Below are 17,529 nucleotides of genomic sequence, written 5' to 3' on the forward strand. Positions count from 1 at the left end.
CGAGTTGCAGCCCTATTATTAAGACCAGAGATCTTATTCTAATCTTCCAGATGTACCTACAATAAACTATCATTTAAAAACATAAAAAATGAATGAAAAATGGAAAAAAGGAAGAAGAAAGAGGAATCCCACCTCCACTGCTAAAAAAAGTGAGACATGAGACCAAAAAGAGAGAGACCTTTGGTTTTCAGTTTTGCCCAGATCCACCAATGAACAGAAAGCTTAATCTTTCCTTAACATGTAGCATCCATACATGCCACCTTTGTATCTTTAAAACCCTGATTCCAAAAAAGTATCTGTTTTTTTGTAGGTAAAACTGGTTGCTACCAAAAAAGGTGAACTGGGTTCTTGAGATTTCACAATCTTACAGCAAATAAGTGATCCAAATCATTTATTTTTTCCTTTGCAACTGTATTTTTCAAGAAAGAGAAGGGGCAGCTGAACTTGGATTAGTTTGAGCTCTTTCTCTGGCTAATGGTGGCAAGAACACCATTCATGATCAGGATCTTGTCAGGTAGGTTGTCTAAAGTATTCAGCTTCTTCCTTTCAGTTATAGAGATGATCCTGTGTTTTTATTGAAAGCATATGTTTTTTTTTTTTTTTTGCTTATCTACTCTGTCCTTTCATTAAAAAGATTTATGTGGGAATTTGTTTTTTTCTTGGATCTGTGATCTAGGTTTGAATTTTAAGGATTTTCTTTCATATGGGTTGGCATGATTTGTTGTTGTTTTGATTCAAAGGTTGCAACTTATGTAAGTAAAAAATGTTTATTTTCATTTTATTTTAAGTTTATGTATGGTTTCTTCCTCAAATGGCTTTTTTTTTTCTATCATAGTTCATGGTAATATCATTTTTCTCCAGTGAATGGATTAATTATCTGTGTATTTATGTTTTATTGCTTGGATTGGTGCTTTAATTTTAATATTCGCTCCATGTTATTTTAATGAGAAAAAAATTGATGAATGAATATGATCGCATTCCTCAATGGAAAATAATTGTTGAATTTTTTTTTCTGTTTTTAATTTATGGGGGTTAGTGTTCCGAGTGTTTTTACCCAAGGCCGTAAATTCCTTTTTATTTAGGCTCTTTTCATTTAAGATTATGAAAACTGTTTGTGAGTGCTAAACCGATTATTGGACTCAAATTAAACGTAATTTTGAGTCCAATTATCAGTTTGGCACTCACAATCGGTTGAGATAATCTTAAACGGACGGGGCCTTAGCTTTTCTTGGGTTAATGCGAGTGTTTCTTCTCATGTCAACACAAGTCAATTTCGTGTCATTTGTTTTAACACCCCGACCATCCATGTAGATATTGTCCGGTTCTAGGCCGCAGCCCTCCCCAGTTTTGTTTTTCTCGTGGAAAATGCGTCTACACAGGGAATGAGGGTCTACACATATAACCCAGGAACTTTCTCTCTGCTTCTGATGTGGGACTATTATAATCCACCCCCCTTAAAGGGCCCAACGTCCTCGCTGGCACATCGTACTAGAGGAGGTACGGCTCTGATACCATATTTGTAACACCCCGCCCATCCATGTAGATATTGTCCGGTTCTAGGCCGCAGCCCTCCCTGGTTTTGTTTTTCCCGCGGAAAACGCATCGGTCTACACATATAACCCAAGAACTTTCTCTCTCCGCTTCTAATGTGGGACTATTATAATTGTGTTACCGTAGGTAATGAATTTCTGGTCAATGTTAGTATGCTGTGATAGTTTTATGCAGACATATAAGATTATATTCAACAATTCTCTTACAGTGAGTACTAGCAGGCTTCTTCTTTTCATAAAATTTTGTGTTTTGATATGAATCTTGTGCCTTCCTGTTTCACACTTTGTTGAAAATATAGATAGCATGGATATAACTTCAATTGGATTGAATTCGATCTATATAAGTTGAATTTTCTGTACTTCAGCATTTGACTTGGAGATGAAAAGGAGAAAATGAGGGTGAGAAACAAACAAAGGAAATCATCTGCTTTCTGTTGCAATGCAGGAAGCAGATGCACGCTATCTACTGTTGTTTGGAGCATGGTAGGATGTGTTCTTATGATCCATTTTTATTCCCTTGTAAGTCACAAGGAGAGGGGAGAGATCCAGGTGCACTTGAACCACCGTCCACTGACAAGAGAACTTGAAGAGGTTGAGGAGGAGAACTTTACGATCCAACCCAGAGTCAAGCGGTCTCCACATGCCGCAAAACGAATGGGAGGAAAGCGGCATTCCCTGATTGACGAGTTCCTTGATGATTCATCTCAAATCAGGCTTTTGTTCTTTCCCGATCATAGAACTGCTATAAACCCGACGAAGGCAAGGAATGATAGTATGTATTTCTATCCAGGTAGGCAGTGGCTGGACACAGATGGAAATCCTATTCAAGCACATGGAGGAGGAATCTTGTATGTTGAAAATTCAGGGATGTACTATTGGTATGGAGAAAACAAAGATGGTCCAACCTACCATGCACACAAAAAAGGAGCTGCACGGGTCAGTTGGAATTACTTATCTGAATCTTACGTGCCATTTCCTTTTCAAAAATCTTGAAGCAATATGTTATAACATCTAGTCCGAGAATAAAAATTAACTTCGTTTAAACGATATCATTTTTTTATTCTTTTTTAGTTTACTCTTATGAACAGTCTGATTCATGGTTTTAAATTTCGGTTTCGGCTAAAATTTCGGACTTATCCAAAACCGAAATTTTAGCCGAAATCCCCAAATTTCGAGCGAAATTTGGTATTCGCTAACTAAAAGCCGGATTTTTAGGACGAAATTTCGATCAAAATTCTTTAACGGAATTAAAAGTTATTATTTTATTATAGATTTCGACGAAATTTCCAATGAAATTTGGTAAATTTCGGGAATTTCGGTTTCCGTACCATTTCATTTCGGTCCACACCGAACTCCAAAATTTCGGATTTTGGTCGAAATTTAAAACCATGGTCTGATGCAACCTATGTTTTGTCTAAACTTGTATTACTTTTCCTTGTGTATGTTGATTTGAGGTTCTGTTGGTTCTGCTTTTTAGAATTTTCGATTGTATTGGTAATTTTGCTGCTTAAGTGTATGACTTACTTTGCTTGCCTTATCCAGTTATACATGTTTATAATCTCTTATTATGAACCATCTTTATTCCTACGGTCTTTTTTGTGTCATTTGGTTCGCACTCTTTTTTATTGAATCTTTTTTAATGCTAATTGATGTTGGTAGTAGTAAGTGTGCTTGAACTTTTACGTGTAGGGGAAAGAAAATAAAAGAAAGTCATATTGAAGGTGGTCTTTTTATTTGTAGAAAGGTGCATATGCATGTTTGATTAAAGCATGAAATTATGTGCTCGTGGTTTTTAAGTTTCCATCGAAATCGACACAAAATCATGAAATATTCTCGTTTTCATCCCTACCAAAATGTATACTAAAACCGAAACATATACTGAAATCAAAACCGTAACTATATTAGTGGTATACTATAGCAGTATGTATTGAATTATTTTATTGATCTGCATTGCGTATGGAATGTGATGTGTGTGTTATGTATAAATATTTATATGAATTACATTATCAGACGTGCAAGAGTGCATGTCATTAGGTGTTCGATATTGTTAAGAGATCGTTTCACCTACATCGCGATACAATGCAAATGGGTTCGTTAGCCATCAAATAACTGTTAGATCGCTTTGAGGGACGAGATTAAATGACTTTGGAACCTAATGCAAAAGGTATTTGGTAGCCATTCTCCCCCACTTTTTCTATTCTTTAGGGCAAGAATATCGTCCTCGCGACCCCGTTCCAAATCCCAATCACAGTAAAAAATGAAGGTTCCCATTTTGAACAGAGATTTTTTCTCTAGTTTCTTCCTGTCATCGATTTTGATATTGTATGGGAAGAAAAGCGGTTGAAAGAGGGACAAAAGCAAGATACAAGACATTGTGATCAAACCTTCATTTCAATTTTCTCTAATCAATCTAAATAACATAGCAGATCAAGGTAAGTTGGTCTCAGATCCGTTTTGTCCAGAGAACCATCTTTGATCTATTCTTCATGAAAATGTCTTCTTTTCCTTAACTTTTCGATATTGATTCTTCATTTTTTCATCGGCCGATCAGAACGTGGAGGCCGAATTAAAGCTATGTTCATATCTCCCTATAAGAAGAGGCTAAGAGATAAGAAGAAACACGGGAGTGTGTATTATGATGGAGTCACTCAGAAACAACACATGAAGACGCAGAGGAGCCATTACTCTTCCCAGTACACGGACGAATCCGCAGAGGAGCAGTTACTCTTCTCAGACAAGCAAATCCCATACGACAGGAAGGGTTCATCGAGATGGAGAATGTAAATGGAAATTGCTTCTTTTTGGCATCGGATTCTTTTGATTCTGGCTGCCACGATTCTTACAAGGGAAACCCTGCATCAAACTAATGGATACCGGGCATGGATAGCGTAATCCCTGTTTCAGACAAGCCTAACCAGTGTGACAATTGAAAAGTCAGATCTTCTCCCCACCATGTTGATGTAGGCTAGGGAGAGAAAAGAAGTTCGGAGGAGAAGAAGAAGAAGTTGGGAGGAGAAAGGAGAACTCAAATCTGTAATCAATCAAATAATCATCAAAAGTAATCAAAAAGTCATAATCTGGCGTATATATTGGCGACCAACAATCATAAAAGACTAAAATACCCCTAAAATCAATAAAAGATCAAAATAATTGTAATAAATCCAACAAATCCCAAAAATATGGCTACTGAACAATAAAAATATCAAGAATATCCCTATGGGTCCCCTGAGTGCGGCCCCGCCTAGAATAAGTCTGCAATGGACGTCTACGATCCCCATCACATGTTGCGGCAGCTTTCCTACGTTGTTGTACTTTGTGTTTGTGTGTGTACATTCTGTAGTTCAGATGTGTTAGGGTCGCTCAGGTCAATGTGAATTTTTGCATCGAGAACATATCAATGTATGTTTCAAAGTATTAACTGAGCCTAAAAACAGGAAATGCTCAAGAAACTGCAGAAGCTTTCTAAATGCGAAAAAAATGAAGCAATAGAAAGGGTCACCTGAGAAAAGTTTCTAATATATATGGTTTCTGTCTACATTCTGTAGTTAGCTTCTTGCGCAATCCACAGAGAAAGGATGGGTAGAAAGGAAATCGAAAGATCACCATTGCAGACAAGTAACCAACAATGGAGGCACATTTTCCCTTCTGTTACACAATAGGTACTTCTCTTTCTTAGTATTTTTAATAGTAGCCACATTTAGGACTAAATCACACCAACATTTCGCAGGAGCCATGCTCCCTTAGCTGTGGTGGGTGTGTTCGAGCCACAACATCCAGCAGCTCCATGACAGATTGTGTCAGACTGACATTCCAACTCCGCCATGAGAGAAGCGCAAAACTTTCCAGGCCAATTGTTTTAGGCAGTTAATTAACCTCTTGCTACTATCAAATGAACGATTTCAGTTAGATGTTATGTCAGTTAAGGTAGTTCCTCATGTTTCCTACTAAGTGACAGGTGCAAGTGCATCGAGTTAGTAATTTGAAGTAGTAAATAATTTGAAGTAGTAAACAATGTGGATTTAGTCCACAGTGACTTGCATGACTGGTATATCAACTGCAGCCAAGGAGAGTTTCAACATTACGGACTATCTACCAAGCTTTCTGAGTCATTAGCTTTTCACCTCTATTATATTTCTAATCCTTCTCCTGTTCAGTAAGTTTTCTAATGAGTGAGAGTTATCTATCATGATAAGTCTTGTGAGTGGCATGGATGAGCACCCCCTGTTTGAGAATTGGCATTAACAGGGGCAGCCAATAAGAGATTTGACTAAGTATAAAAAATGCATTGGCTTTCATCATGTATGTTTGTTCAGTCCAATTGCACCTTTTACTGTTCAAACCCCTGTAGCTTCATTAAGGAGATGAGGGGTGCTTGCTTGAGTATAATGTGACTCTTCGCATGCATCCAGCTTTCAAAAGACAACTTAATGCTGGGAGGCAATGTGGCCTGGACTTTTTGTTGAGACTATCATTTATGCCTACATTATAACAGTGGGCACCCCAAGCTTTATGGCAATGATCAGACCAATAGAGTACCTCCGGCTCTGTTGCCTGGCTTGTGTGCCTGACATTTCTTAAGTTATCAAAGACATTAGTAAGTTATCTTTGGAGACTTCTCTTTGCGAGAGAATTGGATAAATTTCATTCAGTAAAGATAATACCATCTGTTACAAAAGCCCTACATCGTTGACCATCAAATATAATGTCTTCCGTACGAAAAGCATAATATTGGTGACCCATCAAGGAGAATATCATTTGTCATCTCGCTAGCCTCTCAAATCATATATTAAAACATTGTTATCTTGAAAGTTAGAGAAACCTGCAAAACCAAATCATATGTTAAATAACATAGTACTATATAAAGTAGTCCTTTAAAACTGCATTTAGGCTAAATTTTATGTAGAACATTTTACCTGGGTACAAGTGTCAGGCTCATATGCAGCGAAACCAAGAGAGTAAAAGTCTTACATGAATAAAAGGGTAATCCAGAAAGAAGAACAAGCACAACTGAGAGACCTTACATGAACTTCTTGTAGAAATGGATCGATCAAAGATATTATATCAACACGAAATTACTATTCAATTTTAAAACTACAACCCCAATCCAGCTACATGCAATCTTTGAACATAGACCAAAGAGTAAAAATCATTTTTTTCTTGACTCTAAGGGCAGGTTTGGCTACTGTGAATTTTTTTCCTTGGAATATTAGCTTACCCATTGGCGAGGAAGGGTGGGAGTGATAGGTACTGAAAGGGACTGAGTGAGGAGAGGGTAAGAAAAGTATGCAAAACAAGGAAACAAAAAACTCAACCCAAAATATGATTGATTGAATTTTTCCTCGTTTTTAAGCCACTCCTCTCACACCACTTGGAGAAACTAATTTCTCATGAAAACATGGTTGCTAAACATGGCCCTGGAAAAGCTAATTTAACATGGAAAAAAAATAAATCATGGTTGACAGGCATCGCGTGAGGTATAGAGAGCAGCCAGCATGGTTGTGATTGGAGAATCGAAATAACAAAACCACAGCCCTCTACTCATTCGTGCCTCTCAAATTTCTCCCTCTCCCACCCAAGGTTTTAAATTTTGGTTTCGGTACCTATTTTGGACCCCACCGAAATCCAAAATTTTGGGCCGAAATTTGGTATAAACAAAAAAGATTATTTAATAAATTTCGAAATTTAGGCCGAAATTTTGTAACAGTTTTTTTTTTTTTTTTTAAATTACATTAAATCAGAATTTCGGACCAAAATTCCGAAATTTCGGACGAAAAAGGGATTTCGCCAAATTTCGGTTTCAGTCTCCACCGAAATTTAAAACCATGCTCCCACCCACACTACTCCTCTCACTCCACTTGGAGAAACTAATTTACCATGAAAAAATTTCATAGTTGCCGGCCATCAAACATGCATCAAATCCGACAAGTCGAGAACAATTTTAGAAGAGAACAAATATTTTCACAAAGAGAAGCCAAGGAAAGGAAGATGTTTTCATGAAGAGAACTGATCTGAGATGGTTTTTGAGACAAAACGGATATAAGAACAACTTACCTCAATCTGCTATGTTATTGAGATCGATTAGAGAAAATTGAAACGAAGGTTCAATCCCAATGGCTTGTACCTTGCTTTTCTCCCTTTCTCGATCGCTTTTCTTCTAATAAAATATCAAAATCGATGAGTGGAAGGAACGAGAGAAAGAATCTCCGTTAAAAATGGAAACCTTCATTTTTCACCATGATTGGGATTTGGATCGGGATTGTTGGGATTTGGATCGGGATTGCGAGGTCGATATTCTCGCCCTAAAGATTAAGAAAATTAGGGGAGAAGGGCTACCGGAGATACCTTTTGCAATAAACTCCAATGTCATTTAATCTCGTATGTCAAAGCGATCCAATGGTTATTTGATGGGCAACGAACCTATTTGAGCTGCGTCGCATTGTAGGTGAAATGATCTCTATTGTTAAATCATTATAAGTGTTTTTTTTTTCTTGTGTGATGATTTTTGAGTGTGTATTTGTGCTTATTCTAACACTTAACGAATTTTCATCTTAAATAACTATCGTTTGCATATCTTTCCATAAAATTCCATAATTTTACATGATTTTCACTGAAATTCGCATCCGAAACTGATGTAGGCAGAAGCGTGCAGAATAGGCGGAGATCCCCGTCTTCAACCCGGTGAGGAAGAGCACCGTCTTCTTTGATAAAAATAATCCTAGAATCCACTAGGAAGAAGATAAAATCAGTAAAACTGGAATTTTCATTCAAAATGTAATCTCCTCTACACAAAAAAACCAGTAAAACTGGAATTTGCATTCAAAATTTAATCTCCTCTACACAAAAAACCAGTAAAACTGGAATTTGCATTCAAAATGTAATCTCGTCTACACAAGACCAATCATTCCCTATTTATAGAAATCCTATTTCTAAACTCTATTACTAGCTAGGATAAATAGACCTGGCAAACGGGTGGGTCAGGTCGGGTCGACCCGCGGGTCAAGATGACCCGCATTCCTACGGGTCAACAACCAGGTGACCCGTACCCAGTGCGGGTGGGTCGGGTCGACCCGCGGGTCACCCGCAATTTTTTCCAAAAATCATTTACTTTGATAAGTAAAGAACTTTTTTTTTTGGTGAGTAAAGATCTTGATAGATTGAGAACGGATAAACCTGGAGAACTGAACTTGCAAAGTACCATTAAAAAAAAAAGAACTTGATAGATTGAGGTAATGTCAATCTCAAGGTGAGGTTAATTTTATTTTTTTACAGAGAAGGCAATCTCAAGGTGAAGTTCTGATTCTTCTGAAAAGCTTCAAGGGGGCAGGGACTGGTGCTAATAAAGAATCATGGCTGTAAGACAAATAAAAAATGACTGTAATAAGTAAATAAATGGTTTGGATCTAGTGGTGAGGTGGGGGCTGGCGGTAATGGTGTTGGCCAGCGGCAAGGAGGTTGGTCGGAGGTAGATATAATAGCCGGCGGCTCGGATGGTTGCTGGATCGAAGGTGTCTTCTTCAGTTTCTCTTCTTCACTTCTCTTCTGTTACAGAAATGAGAAACCCTAACTCCCTAAGTCTGAAAAGGCATAAAAGAGAAAACCCTAACTCCCTTTGTTTTGGCCTAAAAAGGCATAAAAGTGAAAACCCTAACTCCCTTTGTTTTGGCTTTTGATCTTGACCTTTGGTTTTTCATCTTTTTAAATAAAAAAAATTAAACAAAAATCAAAATCCACAAAACCCGCGGGTTAACCCGACCCGACCCGACCCATGTTTTGGCGGGTTGGGTGACCTGCGGGTCGACCTTCACGGGTCATGAAAATTCCAACCCTTGCCCGCAAATTTGCGGGTGGGCCGGGTCGACCCGCGGGCACAGGTCAGTTTTGCCAGGTCTAAGGATAAACATTATCTTTAAGTAACCAATCAAGATAAACATGATCTCTAACATCCTATCTAATGCTAACTAACCAAGAAAGATTAAAAGCAATAGAATCGTTCTACATCAGAAATCGACACGTTTCCGTTTCCATCACGACTGAAACGTATACCAAAACCGAAACCTAAAACCCTGGATGTGGTTAATATGACGATTTTCTGATTAGCTGGATGGATGGATCTAACTGTGTGCCTATATCTGATTTGACCCTGTCTTGCTTGACACCAAACCAGTTCCAGTCCTCTTCTTCTAACTCGTGAACAGGCCATTGAATTCTGAGTAGAATGTCTCACAGGTTTTGACAGAGTTATACTGATCTATATAATCTTATTTGAAATGATAACGAGATATGGAAATAATATGTTCTTTGATCCATCCAAGTAAAGAACCGTTTCACCTTGAGCTATAAATCCTAGATCCAAGTTAATGAAGACATTGAAAAAAACCTACTCGAATGAAATCTAAGCAAAACTGCTGTAATTGGACCTGGATTTAATCTAATGGCTCATTTTACACCCCTTCAAGTTGGATTAATATACTATTGAACGAAAAAGATTTTGGTCACTTGCTCATCTTCCTGTATCCATTATAAAATTTTCCACTTCTAACAATGTCATTCTCTCATAAGAAATGGCACATTATTATTTTTCATGTAAGCATGGAACATTATACTTGGGGCCGGCCTGTAACTGAAGAACGACGGGAGCGAAATGATCAATTTATCAGTGATATATCAGCAATGATGCCCCCATGGACAGTCTCTCTCTCTCTCTCTCTCTCTCTCTCTCTCTCTCTCTCTCTCTCTCTCTCTCTCTCTCTGTGTGTGTGTGTGTGCGCGCGCGCGCGCAATGCAAAGAGGCTAATTAATCTATTTTCAATTGCACTCCTTTTTCCATATATTTACTAACGCCCCTTTAAATTGGTGCTTTTGAACTAATGAACAACAGCACGCTGACAAGATAGTGTTGTGATCTGCATTCCCAGTCTTCTCCATCTGAATTCCTCCACCAACATGAAACAGGGGTGAAATGGTGACCCATTCATACCGAAGTGACAATCAGCCCATGCTTTGTACATTCATGAAAATTGGAGCCAAATCAATCTTAATTGCACTGACATGTTGAAGTTATCATCATAAAAGAGGAATCAACAGTGTCTCATTTATAATAATCTGCTTCAACTTATTGAAAATATTTTGTTGTAGTTCCTCCATGCTATAATGAGGTTGGAAAAATACGGCGACTCTAGTCATGGTTTTTTTACTATCAAAGTAACCAACACACACTAAGCAAATTCCTAATAACCCTTAATAGGTTCAACATCTCAGTAGCAGATTCTCCAGACCACATCAGTTAAATGATTGGCCTAGGTGTGAACAACTTGTAAGATACCCAGTTGAGTGCAGTAAATGCTAGACTCTCCATCAACTGTTTATTCTCAGTATGATTATGTCAAAAATGTTCATTTTTGACGAAGGTGACTGATTTGCCAATATATTCTGACGATGCTCTCATCAATGGTGATGAGTCAGTTGGCATTATTACTTTAGACAATCAATTGCAGTCCCACTTCCACTGATGAATTTTAGATACCTCAAGTATTTAGGTATTGTTGTTGCACAAGGAAACATTCGATTTTACTACAACTATTCTGTATGACATAATCCCGAGCTCCCCCGGGCATATTCTGAAAATTGACTACGGATCCCAGGAAACCCCGAGGAGACTCTGCGGACTCGGATGCATCAGTTTAGGCTTCGGCGTCTGCCTAGGCTTCTTTATACGTGGGATTTGGTTCTATAGCCTATGATTTAGGAACAGGCGCCCGAGCCGGAGCCGGAGCCTGAGCCTCTGGTTGACAAAGATCAAATTTGAACGATCTGTGCTAAATATAAGGATATCTACCTCTATAAAGAGAGAGAGAAAGATAAGGAGACAGACCTTGTTGATCATGCTAGTCTCATAGATAACAAAATTGTTGCTAGAAAATGCTAAAATGACAATCATAATTAGGCACTTCCCTAATTATCATTTTTGGGCCCCACATGTGCCACATGGACATGATACAGTCTGTTGATCTGACCGGATAACAGAAGTCCAAGACAATCACCATTGGTTCCACATCAATCAGGTGATGATAACCTCTTGATCTATTAGGCATCTTTAGGGTTTTGCTAGGAAAAGCGAAGGAAAAGTGAAAGAGTGGCATAGTTTTTAATGTGCATTGCAATTAGTTTTTATTTCAATATGAATGTATGCATGACCTGAAGTTACATAAAATGCAGTTTCGAAGTTGATAAGGAGGTGCTTGATTTATTTATTTTTTGAATGGTAAAGATTTACTGGAAATTAAACTCATTTTATAAGAAGGTTACTAAAGCTGGGACAAACAATGAGATAAAAAGAGTTTAATGTCGCGATCAAGTCAGGTGAGTGGGATCGTGGCATGCTGTGGGCCACAATGATTCAGCTAGTCCAAACTTGATGCAATTAGGCATTTAAAGGCTTTTTTTCTGTTAAATCCATTTGTGTTGTGTTGGTTGTTACTGATTTTTACTTTTGAAATCTCAACCTTTGTTCATATAGTCGTTGAGAGAGAGACCACAACGAGCTTCCAAAATATTACTTTCGAACCCTGAAAAATTTGCCTAGCTCAAGTATGTCTGGCACTGATCGATTTGAGGACAAAAGCAGTGTAGTCAAGGGTGAAATTACCCTGGTGGATGAAGACCTGGATCTCTTCAAAAATCTTAAGTATAATGAAAAGCTAGCAAGAAAGGAATCACCTACACCTGGTGAGGTGTTACTCTCCCCTCTTAAGAAACAATGGATGAAGGAAAGGGCAGCAAGTGGTTGAATCCCAGGACCGTCTCCTTCACGGACCACCATGAATAGCGAGGAAGAACATCACACGCCCCTTCATAATTTGCCCATCTTCAATAAGATTTTGGAAAAGGAAAGGCGAACCCGAAGGCGTCTGTGGGAGGAGGAGAAGCAAATGGCGATCTCAAATTTGGGAATTAGGCGTGAAGGCGTGAGGGCCTGGGCGCTGTCTCGGAACAGGGGCAAGGGTTCCCAGTGGTGGAAGAGGATCGGCGACTAGTGCAGTTTAGTGAATCCAGTAGAAAGGATAAAGGAAAGGGTGTCTTGTTACCCCCGACTCCCGATGAACCTGGGCACCCAGAACTGGAGGGTTTTAACGATTTCTTAGCAATGGGAGATGTTTTTGGGATCTCTTATCAGGAGGATATAGGCAAGACCAGAGAAATGTTCCTTGCAATGCAATCCAGAGTGGCAGGTGAAAAATTAGAGAAAGGCAAAGCGGGCGAATCAGAACTTGAATTGTGAGAATAAGAGAACTTATCTCGAGTAGATGTTATGACTGGTTGCTCCAGGGAGCCCGCATTGTCTACTAAAGAGCTTATGTAAGGTGAATCCGTTAATTGCGGATTTGTTTTTCTGATGGAACCCTATCTAGTCATGAAGATTCTGTTTCATATAAGTCATAGATCATGGGTGGGAAGAGGAAGGCCGCAGGAAGCATGGAACTTAGTACGGGGGTGGTGGAATTTGTGATGTTGGTATCAATCCTTTCGGCTGTGGGTAAGGTGACTTGTTGTGATGAATGTGTTGCAGGGTTTATTTATGCGGTAGGTAATTCCAGATCCTAGATGTGTTGAGAAATGATTTAATTCCTCCATAGCTTGAGAGACCGTGGTCTTTCGCTAGCCGAGGCTTTTTGGGCTGGGAGTCTTTCTTATTGTTTTAGTCAAGAAAGGAATGGACAAAGGAATATATGAAAGATCTATGTGCAGATTAAAATCAGGAGTAGTTCAAGAATCATGCGTAGTACAATTGAGGAAAGGAATAGTCTTTTAGAGTTTGCTACCTTTATACTGGTTTTAGGTATGCCCTTGCCAATTCAACCTAATATTTTGTACTGCAGGATGGGACTCCTTTGTTCCCGAATGCTTTCTAAATATTAATGAGATTTGTCATCTTTCAAAAAAAAATAATGAGCTTCCAAAATTGATGCAGTTAGGCATTTAAAGGCTTTTTTTTGTTAAATCCATTTGTGTTGTGTTGGTTGTTCCTGATTTTTTCTTTTGAAATCTCAACCTTTGTTCATATAGTAGTTGAGAGAGACCATAATGAGCTTCGTACATAATAAAGTCATATCCATTGGGCTTAGAATAATGAGGCGAAATGAATGTGCTAATGGTCCTTCATGATTCACACTTAGAGGCCTCCACTAAGCAATATTATGTGCGTCTTTGCTCTAGCAAGCATTAATTGAAGCATCTTGTTGAGATCCAGCTCTATTGTTGTCGTCTTCAAGATCCCATTTGTTACGATTTTACGAATCTGGCCTTGGGAAGTAAATTTTTTATTGTCATTGATCTTTGTTCGTCTTTGTTCTCTCTTATGTACATACATGTTGATGATTGAATTGTTTAAAATTCTCTAAGTCGGATGGAACCTATATCTCCAAAATGAGTGAGGTGTTAGAATACATAATGAAATAATTAAGCCGAGACTAGTCCATGAAACATTGTGTAGTGGTGATAGGACTATGAGACATGCTGATGTAATATTTTATCTCCTTAATTTTCCACTGTCTGATTGGGTTCGGAACACTATTAACCCTATGTGATTGAGAAAACACATGTATATGTGTAGAAGCTTGTCCCGTAGGTCGCAGTCATTTACAACATGTGAAAACATACACGTGTGAGGGATTTGTGAAGTAGTTCAACAGAAGTATGAGGTTATGTTGGTTTTTTCGGGATACATCGAGTTACATGCACGCTGAAATACACCACAATTCTGTACTATATACTTACCTAGAGAAGCCATTGTCCAATCCCTCATTCCCTTCAATCAAACATCTTCTATCGTGTCTCTATTTTTCCCTTCTTTTTACGAGGGCAATTTTAGAGTAGAAACCCTAACTATATATATTCAGAGGAAACAATAGTTTTGGTCTTAACCGTTTAAACTCCTAGCTTGAATATTGATTGCGGATCTTATTTGTTTGTAAAGAGGATTTCAATCCTTTTTGCATTAATTTTCTCTATATTTATTTTTTTGCTAGCAATGTAAACAGTGGAAAAAACATTCTATTATTACCAGCAATATCAAAAGTGGAAAACTGTCATCTTTACCCACTTTGATACTTGAACTATGAAGATATAAACTAATAGGGGAAAATACACTCACACCCCCTCAACTTTTTGCCATTTTCAACTCTAACCCTGACTTTTAAAAGTCACCAACTACACCCCCTGAGGTTTCAATTTGTATAAGGTAGACCTCCTCTTTTGAAACACTATCAATGCTAATGAAGACGCCATACCACCCTCCAAACCCCATAACCGAAGTCAAACACTACCAAAAACACAGTGGGCCTACATTGTTTGGATGATCCAAAGCGTTCATTTGATGGACCCTAACATAGATAGGGTGTGCCCAAAAAATCAGCTCCATAGGATCATCCTAAGCCTTCGATCTGTGGATGAACCGTCAACTGAGGGGTCTACCTTATACAAATTGAAACCTCAAGGGGTGTAGTTGGTGACTTTTAAAAGTCAGGGTTAAAGTTGAAAATGTCAGAAAGTTGAGGGGGTGTATCTGTATTTTTCCCAAACTAATATTTTGCTTACCACTCTTGGTACATTTGGAAACTTGTTCTATTCGCATTGCATAATTCTGGTTAGAAATGTGCATCGACAACTAACTATATGGGTTAGTTTCTATTCCTTATAAACTTAAGCTTATTAGCAATTGTTGTTGGTTTGTCCAGGTTGATATTATTGGAGTCAGCTGCTACTCTTCAAAGGACTTGTGGACGTGGACGCATGAGCGCATTGTGCTTCCAGGAGAAGAAGAAAATATCACCCATGACCTGCACAAGTCCAACGTGCTCGAAAGACCGAAGGTAATCTACAATGACCAGACAGAAAAGTATGTAATGTGGATGCATATTGATGATGTTAACTATACGAAAGCCTCCGTGGGCGTGGCTGTTGGTGACTCCCCTACAGGACCTTTCAAGTATCTCAAAAGCCAACGCCCACACGGGTTTGACAGTAGAGACATGACCCTCTTCAAAGATGAAGATGGCAAGGCCTACCTTATCTACTCTTCTGAAGATAACAGTGAGCTTCACATAGGCCCTCTCACAGACGATTATCTCGATGTTACTAGGGTGATGAGAAGGGTTTTAGTTGGGAGACATAGAGAAGCCCCCGCAGTTTTCAAGCACGAAGGGACTTATTACATGATCACTTCAGGTTTGAAACAAAACATTACTCCAAAAGCTTAAGCTGTTAGAATTAGTGTTATTTAATCATTTATAGTTAGGCCCTGTTCGTTTGAGATTGTGACAACCAATTGTGAGCCCCAAACTGATTATTGGACTCAAAATTAAACGTAATTTTGAGTCCAATATATTGTCAGAGTCTCGAGTCTCACAATCGGCTGTCATAATCTTATATGAACAGGGCCTTAAACACTTCCCTCACGTGTGGCCCCTCTTGGCACATGTGGCCCCTCTTTTGGGTCGGCCATACACGTGGGTTTTTTTAATATCATGGAGTTGTGGGTTTTGAACCCAGACCTGCTGCGAGGCAATAACTCTGATACCATGTGAGATAACCAATTACTCCAAAAACTTAGAGTTGGTGTTATTTAATCATTTTTACTTCAACACAGGTTGCTCAGGGTGGGCTCCTAACAGAGCATATGTTCATGCGGCGGAGTCTATGATGGGTCCATGGGAAACAATGGGGAACCCTTGTGTAGGGGGGAACAAGGTCTTCAGAGCAACAACCTTTTTCTCGCAAAGCACTTTCGTTTTGCCGCTGCCAGGGCTGCCGGATTCTTTTATATTCATGGCCGATAGGTGGAATCCGGCGGAGTTAAGAGACTCAAGGTACGTGTGGTTGCCTTTGACTGTAGGGGGAGCGGCCGATGAGCCTCTAGAGTACAATTTTGGGTTCCCATTGTGGTCTAGAGTGTCTATTTACTGGCACAAAAGATGGAGACTTCCAGACTGGTTGAGAAGAGCCCAAGGTTGAGTACTATCTATAGAGTTATATCTGATACAAAGCATCTGTTTACTGATTACTATGTATCATATCATCAGTATTGATTTCATTGCATTATAGGTTGTGGGCCTGTAATCTTTCCCTTAAGTAACTTTTGTGTGAGGGACCACCCATGTGATTAAAGATAATTTAATAATCAAGCCAATAGATTTCTATGGATTGTTTGTTCATGCACTACAATTTTGTGATTCCATTGTGGTTTAGAGTATCTATTTACTGGCACAAAAGATGGAGACTTCAAAACTGTAATAGACCCCCAACAGTTAATTAAAAAAGTGTAAAATATAAAGAGAGCCATTTTCCATTTGTAAAATCCTAATAAAGGCCTTATATATGTACACTGTCTATGTGGACATACCCTGTAAGCATTAATTCTGATGATCAACCGTAGGTCCCACTGAACGGATCCTCATCCTAAAATTTTCGGGTTTTCACGAAAATTCAACAATTATTTGAAATTGAATAATGATATGGTAACCCAGGTTTGAGATTTCAGTTTCGGTCTCAGCCGAAAACAAAATTTTGGCGGCAATTTCCGTTTCAGTGTGAATCTTATAATTTCGGCAGAAATTTTTAAATTTCAGTTTCCTTTTAAAATTTTGGTCCTGCTAAATTTTAAAACCATGATTGTAACACAGTTGGAAGTGAGAATGGAACCAAACAGTTGGAAGTGAGAATAGCCTCTTCACATGTTGAAAACAACTTCCCCATGTTTCTTTTGCTTTGTTTTTTTCTCAAAATGGCAAAAATACGGATCCCTGTGTGATGTGGCATGTAGGGATTTGACCAGTTACCCTCTTGGTTAGGCAGCCGGTCTCCGTAGTAGGACTCTTTGGAACTTGGTGTTGCCATGTAAATACCCGAAATTGCCCTCCCTTAAAAATTCGTCCCCTTGTGAATTAAGGGCAATTTTGTCATTAGAGTTAGAATTAGAATTAGG

The 17,529-nt window shown here is 38.6% G+C and overlaps 1 protein-coding gene across 3 annotated transcripts; it reads left to right on the forward strand.

The window, feature by feature from the left end:
• The first annotated feature begins 18 nt into the window (after positions 1-18).
• LOC143851298 (uncharacterized) lies at positions 19-16,746 on the forward strand. 3 transcript variants are annotated; one of them, XM_077360676.1, is made up of 5 exons: positions 19-149; positions 311-514; positions 1,916-2,486; positions 15,284-15,773; positions 16,195-16,746. In XM_077360676.1, the coding sequence occupies exons 3-5, from the start codon at positions 1,944-1,946 to the stop codon at positions 16,557-16,559; spliced, it is 1,398 nt and encodes a 465-aa protein (XP_077216791.1). In that variant the 5' UTR covers positions 19-149; positions 311-514; positions 1,916-1,943; the 3' UTR covers positions 16,560-16,746. The 3 variants fall into 3 exon arrangements, with proteins under 3 accessions (XP_077216791.1, XP_077216790.1, XP_077216792.1); XM_077360675.1 differs by having other exon boundaries at positions 50-514; XM_077360677.1 differs by having other exon boundaries at positions 51-514; positions 1,996-2,486.
• Positions 16,747-17,529: the final 783 nt, after the last annotated feature.

The sequence above is a fragment of the Tasmannia lanceolata genome, unplaced genomic scaffold (genome assembly GCF_043159265.1).
Source record: "Tasmannia lanceolata isolate RefF3 unplaced genomic scaffold, GAP_Taslan_0.1 ptg000018l, whole genome shotgun sequence".
Taxonomy (NCBI): Eukaryota; Viridiplantae; Streptophyta; class Magnoliopsida; order Canellales; family Winteraceae; genus Tasmannia; species Tasmannia lanceolata.

Bases quoted from the DNA above. Each gene is read 5' to 3' on its own strand.
- LOC143851298 (XM_077360676.1), top strand. From the start codon at position 1,944: ATGAGGGTGAGAAACAAACAAAGGAAATCATCTGCTTTCTGTTGCAAT. The intron at 2,487-15,283 runs GTCAGTTGGAAT...TGGTTTGTCCAG, and splicing joins ACAAAAAAGGAGCTGCACGG to GTTGATATTATTGGAGTCAG. The intron at 15,774-16,194 runs GTTTGAAACAAA...ACTTCAACACAG, and splicing joins TTATTACATGATCACTTCAG to GTTGCTCAGGGTGGGCTCCT.